Source organism: Kazachstania africana, chromosome 2, assembly GCF_000304475.1.
Source record: "Kazachstania africana CBS 2517 chromosome 2, complete genome".
Lineage (NCBI taxonomy): Eukaryota > Fungi > Ascomycota > Saccharomycetes > Saccharomycetales > Saccharomycetaceae > Kazachstania > Kazachstania africana.
In genome coordinates, this window is record NC_018941.1 from 21541 (window position 1) to 27580 (window position 6040).

Consider the following 6040-nt stretch of genomic DNA (forward strand, 5'->3'; position numbering starts at 1 on the left):
CTAGTGGCCCTTCCGTAACACATATTCAATATATGTTTACAATCGTGCGAAAGCCAACATATATAAGGCCTTATATCTTCTATCATTTTTTATCTATTAGACTTTCTTTCTCCCATGTATATTCTATACCATAGAAGATTGTATTATATAATAACTACTTTACTGTCCAGTGTTTGCTACTGTAATTATGACTCAAATAAACAATAGTCCTACTATGACTACAAAAGGTCCCCGCCCGGTATCTAACATACGCCAACAAAAAGTAGTCGCAGAAATCTATTTTCAAGTTCAGGTTTTTCAGCTCGAGTTAGGATTTCAATCCATATACTGACATATGAAGTTTACAGTGCGAATTGGCTTGATTTTGATTCAATATTATTTTGAAATTGTAGCTGTTCTTGTGACTGCAACGGAAGAGAAACAATTTTACCTTGCGGTCTAAAAAGCAATATATGCATTGAGCGCATCCTGCAGGGGCATTCTTCAACCAAAATACACTAAATTCCAGTGTTAGGTAATATTTTCAAGTAGCTTGCTTCTTTCAGGCAGTTTACATTTTCAGCATATTAGATAAGCAAGTATCTTGAAGTAAGTATAAAATTTCAAGATATATCATATCGGTGCATAATGTGTTATGTGCCCTTAACAACTGGATATAGACCAAGACAGCGGGAATAAAACTACGTATTAATGTATCAGTCGCTAACGTGCTAGATTAAGACCCTTAGAAACTAAAACCGAATATTTATTAATAATAAAAAACATATTAATAAGAATTTGAACTGTCTGCTCTTTGGTGCCATTACTCAACTGGATTCAGAGGAAGTGAGGTAGTTATGTGCATTGTCCTGAGGGTATTACCATCCGAACGGTCAAGATTCAACTGCTTTGAGGTTTCGCTTCTCAATTTCTTCGCAATTTTGTATATTTTGATTAGCAAAATAGGAAGTAAGTCGATGTTCTTTTGCCCATCTTAGGTTGTCTTTTTCACATAAATGGCTGCTTAGCGGGATGTGAGCAACTATAAACGAAGTGCTTTTTATAGTATCAAGTTTTTTTTCTCTGCGGATTATAATGCTTTTGCTTAGGGTTCCCATCTCTAAAACTTCGGTTTTTGCACAAAGAAAGAAAACATTTTGCAGCCAAAGATTATTGGCCTTTAGAAGACGATGTTGTCAGACAGTTGCTTCTGAGATTATAGGTAGCATTGAAAATTTTGTCCAGGAAACCACAAGATTTTGCTCTTAATTAGTCGAAGCATGAACCAGATGCATATTAGAAAAGGACTTTTGGATTGCGCTACCACTGCCGGCTACATATGCAGCCATTTATTCTGAAGTATAAACCATTTTATAGTTGATCTTGGACCGGCAGTTTCTTATGATTAGTGCTAGATACCGAGACACATGCATGGTATGTTACTTGCAGCTTCTGAAGTTGTGCGATTCCATACAATTTGATCTCTGCTTTATTGATTGTGATTTTTATCCATGCTCGAAGCAGACTTTCTACTACCGGCAAAAATTGTATTCAAGACACCTTCTTTGGCGTGTTTCAGGTTTCATTTTCCCTAGCTTCTTTCTTTATATTTAATAAAAGGATTAGTCGATAGCTATATGAGGTTAGAGGCTACTCGAATGAGTTTTTTCAATATCAATCTTTTTCAGCCCTGATCGCTTCAATGTGCCTTCTAACCTATGCCGCAGTATCTACTGAAAACAATAGCACAACGCTATTATCAAACAATACTGACGAGGTAACGGCAAAATACTTCTCACCAGCTCGTGGAAATCCTTACCTCCCAACTGACGACTTATACAGGCCCTACATCACTTTTCAGTTATTGAGTCAATTATATAACAATCATCCTACCAAAGACATATCTTTGATAACTCAAAACAATGAAACAGGTATTGTAGCTATTCGTACCATTGACATAATAAATTATTCCGAATTATATGAAGAAGAGTCCAATGAGCTGTACAGTTACATTGATATGAAACTTTTTAGTCAATTGAATGCTCTGTTCACAGGCACAAACGTTTCTAATAAGACTTTCGAAAATTTTGAGAAAGGATATTACAGAGAAATAATTGTTGATTCTTATAAGAATGCTACGTCCCATATTGCTAGCACCGCTTACAAAGGAAGTAATCCTAGTTTTTTGATGTCTTTCATTTCCTTAGTTGATACTCTTTCGACCATTGTAAGTAACATTTACGGCCTTGTAACCGATGGTTCATCCAATAAAAAGCACTCTTCAACTCAAATATGTGGCTCCTATTCGAACACTGTTAAAGTTGATGGTAAAGAATTCGGATATATAATTTACAAGTATTCGAAAAATGGTCATGGTTGTAACTTTGCAAAAGGTAGTGACTTGGAAGTGGTCTTGATCGAAGCTATTGATACCAAATTTCCAAGAGGTATAACAGGGGTATGTGTCACTTTATTCCATGATGAATCTAGAGTTGCTTATGCTAAATTCATTATGGCTGATAGTAAGATGAATTTTAGTGACGTTGCTTGTGAAGCGGTTTCCGGTTGGGATGCACCAGGGTCTGTGGCTGGTACAGTATCTGCTTAATTTGTTTCATTCTATCGTACAAAATTTTAAAAAGAAATTTCTTTACTATGGTAGCTTATTTTAAGATTTATGATCTGTGATATATCGTTATAGTATATGCCTCAATTCTTTGCCTTTCGAAATTTATTTGTAACTGAGTTTCTTTCGTACTGAATAAATGCCAGCGCCTCTACTGCATATAGGCCCAGATGTTTGTTCCATGGCCCCAAGGAAGCCTCCATCAATTACTTTTTCTTAGCCTCTGATAACCCCTTTGGCCCTTCGAATGAACTTTATAGACTTTACATTACCTATATTGTGATGAATAATTTATGTGCAGATTATCGAATCGCAGCCCCTTCTATCGCCGATCAAGACAAAAATACAAATATTATGGGAATATGTATTATCACTAAAAATAGATTTCGCCTTTTTGGTTTTGATGCTGATGTTAAAGGGCCACATGTTCATCTTGATAGTGATCTTTTTGTTCATTTAGGTACGATGTTCGGTGGATCAGTGGTTATTAATGGTACCCTTCCGCCAATCAATGAGTATGAAGTCTCAAGTTTATATGACTGGTTCATGGAGCAAAGGGTGTTCATAATGCATGTTGCTGACAATGACAAACAACCGCTCTGCGTTATCCAAAATATCAACGACTGACATGATATCTTCTATTGCTATGTCTATCAGTAATATTTGGTCTAGTGACTATGAGTCGCTATCTGCTGCAGATGGTAGTTTTGGAGGTTACCTAATGGTGGAGGAAGAGAGAATCAATTATGTAATTTATAGGTATTCGAAGAATAAAAGAGAATCGAGTTCCTTTTCCGCTTTCAATGCCGAGGCTACTGAATTAAACAGACTTCTTATCGAAGCTCTCCATACAGAAATCCCAAACAATACAATAGGGTCATGTCTTTCATTCTTTCATAACGGGCCTTCAGCTGTTTATATTAAATTCCTCGAGGCTGAAAGCGAGCTGACTTTCGATGATATACGTTGTGAAGGTATGATGAGATGGGGTGTCTTGGGCATTATTTGCTATATCTTCATTACATAAAGCACATACAAAGAAATATAATTAAAGGGTACCTTTTCAGTAATTCGTCCCCTAATGAAACTTGGGTGTATTTCTTAAAGAGATTCCTTTCATAGCTCGTTGAATTTTGTTATGGGTTTGGTGTCTACGCCATGTGAAACTTCTTGCTCAAACCTAATTTCTTTTGAATTCACTGATTAGCAACAACTAAAATTAAGAAGCTCCTATAACAGAAACTCGAAAAGTCCTTGCATGAACTAGATCTACCGGAACTGAGATATACCATTGTATCTAAAATACTACATTGGAACCTTCAATTTTCAACCATCGATGATGCAAACTACTGCATTGGCTGTCGGACCAACCCTGAGACGCTAAATAGTTCCACAACAATATAGTTGCTAATAGGTGAAGTGTTATTAGAGGCGGACAAAAGGTAACAATAGGATGCAAATATGAATCAATAGGATGATTTTCCTTAATTATCTTATACAGAGAAAAATATAATCAAATATAGTTTCTAGTAATATTTGATGTGAATTTATATAGTTTATTGTATTAAAAGGAATTGACTCCCTTTGCATATTGAGTGACTCTTAACAGTAGAAGTTAGCCTAGCCTTTGTTCTTTGCTTTTAATATACATTAAGCATTGGACGCCTTTTAACAAATTCAACAACTCACGACTTCATAGGCTGACAGTACTACGATTATACATCTAAAATAGCGAATATTTCAGAGTATTCTACTTGCGCAGATTGCCATCGAGCACGCGCCAAGCGTTACTTCGATTGCACCGTCCCCCATTCGCGTCAATTTCCCTGTTGCTCTGCGTCTTTCACCCCCCCCCACCAAATTCCCGTTTACAGAATCGCAAAAGTGAAAAACTTTTGGCCCTGAAAAAAGGCAGGTTTCCAAAAATAGAAAAGAAATCTAAGCTTCTCAGGTATCTATACAATATTTTTTATTCTTGATAATAAATACGTCATACTGTTGGTCGTCTTTAGATCGAAAAGTCGATGTGGAAAAGATAGATAACTTTGTACAACTATTAAACGATTATTATCTGCACAGGAGAAGGTAAAAGAGCTATATGCTCAAGATGAAACACTAATGAAGAAACAAAACGAACATAGACTTCCACGCTTACCATTGAAACTTGGCGGTAAAAGTGCAATTCGCTTAGCCAATTAAGGTTCCTAGTCCAAAGTTGCCTTAGCGTAAACTTTTATAAATTCTGAAAATCAAGCGTGAAAAGCATTTGCAATAGCGGGTAAAAAAGTTTCTACATTAGGCTCTGTGTACTTAAGTCTTCTGCTCATAGTTTGTTTTAATTCACTTTGTACTTCCCTAAGAATATGCCTAATGGCGAAGAATATAATAAATACACTTCTTGCAGCTATAAGGTTCCTTTTCAAATCTATCTTTCTTTCCAACAAAATACTACAGCACCTACTAAAGTTCAGTAATTTTGTTCTGGCTTATACTACCGGCAACACTTTAACCCATTAGAAGATGGCCACGCATACTGGAACAACTTTATTTAATGCAGCAGTGAATAAAAATTTTCCAAATGCGAAGCAATTTATTGAATTGAAAAGTATAAAAGGTGGCTAAAACTGGGTGTTTCTAAAATAATATATTATCCATTAAGGTATAATCAGATCACTGGTAATAGATTATTGCAGTTCTCAAATTGCTTTAAGAATGTCGTTCTGGCGGTATTTATACTCGCAAGCTCTGTTGCAGCCTTAAGGTATAATAAAAGGGGTCACTATAGCTTTCGCGGCGGCAAAGTTGTTATTGACATTGGATGGGACACCGTTGCTGGATGGACTGGTATGGTTGCTGCTATTTGCAAAAAGTGTGCCGCGAGTAACCTTTGCTGCCTCGGCGGTGCTATTTTGACGACTATAGTTGCTGCGGCAGTCGCCATAAGTTTCGACAGTTCAGCGGGAGGATCAACTGATTATTACACTAAAAGAGGTCTTAGTGATATGGTAAACGTTACTTATGAAATGAGAAACTGGACGGAATCCTTTACTGCATCAGGTCTTCAATTAATTTCTGCCTTTAATCTCACTGATACATATGAAAAGAGAGATGATAATGTTTTGCCTCTGCAGCCATATATTCATTTCAGCAGTGAATACGGTAATCATGTGGCAGTGAATTTCGGTGATGGGACTTTAAATCATTGGCAGAAGCCATCCTGAATTCAGAACCAAATTCGCCATACATTTCGCAAAATATAACCAAACGAAGCGAAATGCCAGGTGACGATGGTTTTCAAGTGACATATGTTACGTACAATTACGATAATGTGAACAAAGATGTTTCTAACAGCTTTATTGAAAATTACAGTGCTGAATATAAAGATGACATCACAGCAAATATAGATGATGCTATGGTTAATCACAGAGGTTGGAA

The 6040-nt window shown here is 36.4% G+C and overlaps 2 protein-coding genes across 2 annotated transcripts; both read left to right on the forward strand.

Annotated features, from left to right (window-relative positions):
- Window positions 1–1681: 1681 nt before the first annotated feature.
- KAFR0B00140 (uncharacterized protein) lies at window positions 1682–2587 on the forward strand (the record flags this gene model as incomplete). The annotated part of the gene is made up of 1 exon (XM_003955399.1): window positions 1682–2587. One exon carries the CDS (start codon window positions 1682–1684, stop codon window positions 2585–2587), a length of 906 nt encoding a protein of 301 aa, XP_003955448.1.
- Window positions 2588–5451: 2864 nt separating this feature from the next.
- Window positions 5452–5826, forward strand: KAFR0B00150 (uncharacterized protein; the record flags this gene model as incomplete). Its single annotated transcript, XM_003955400.1, has 1 exon — window positions 5452–5826. One exon carries the CDS (start codon window positions 5452–5454, stop codon window positions 5824–5826), a length of 375 nt encoding a protein of 124 aa, XP_003955449.1.
- Window positions 5827–6040: the final 214 nt, after the last annotated feature.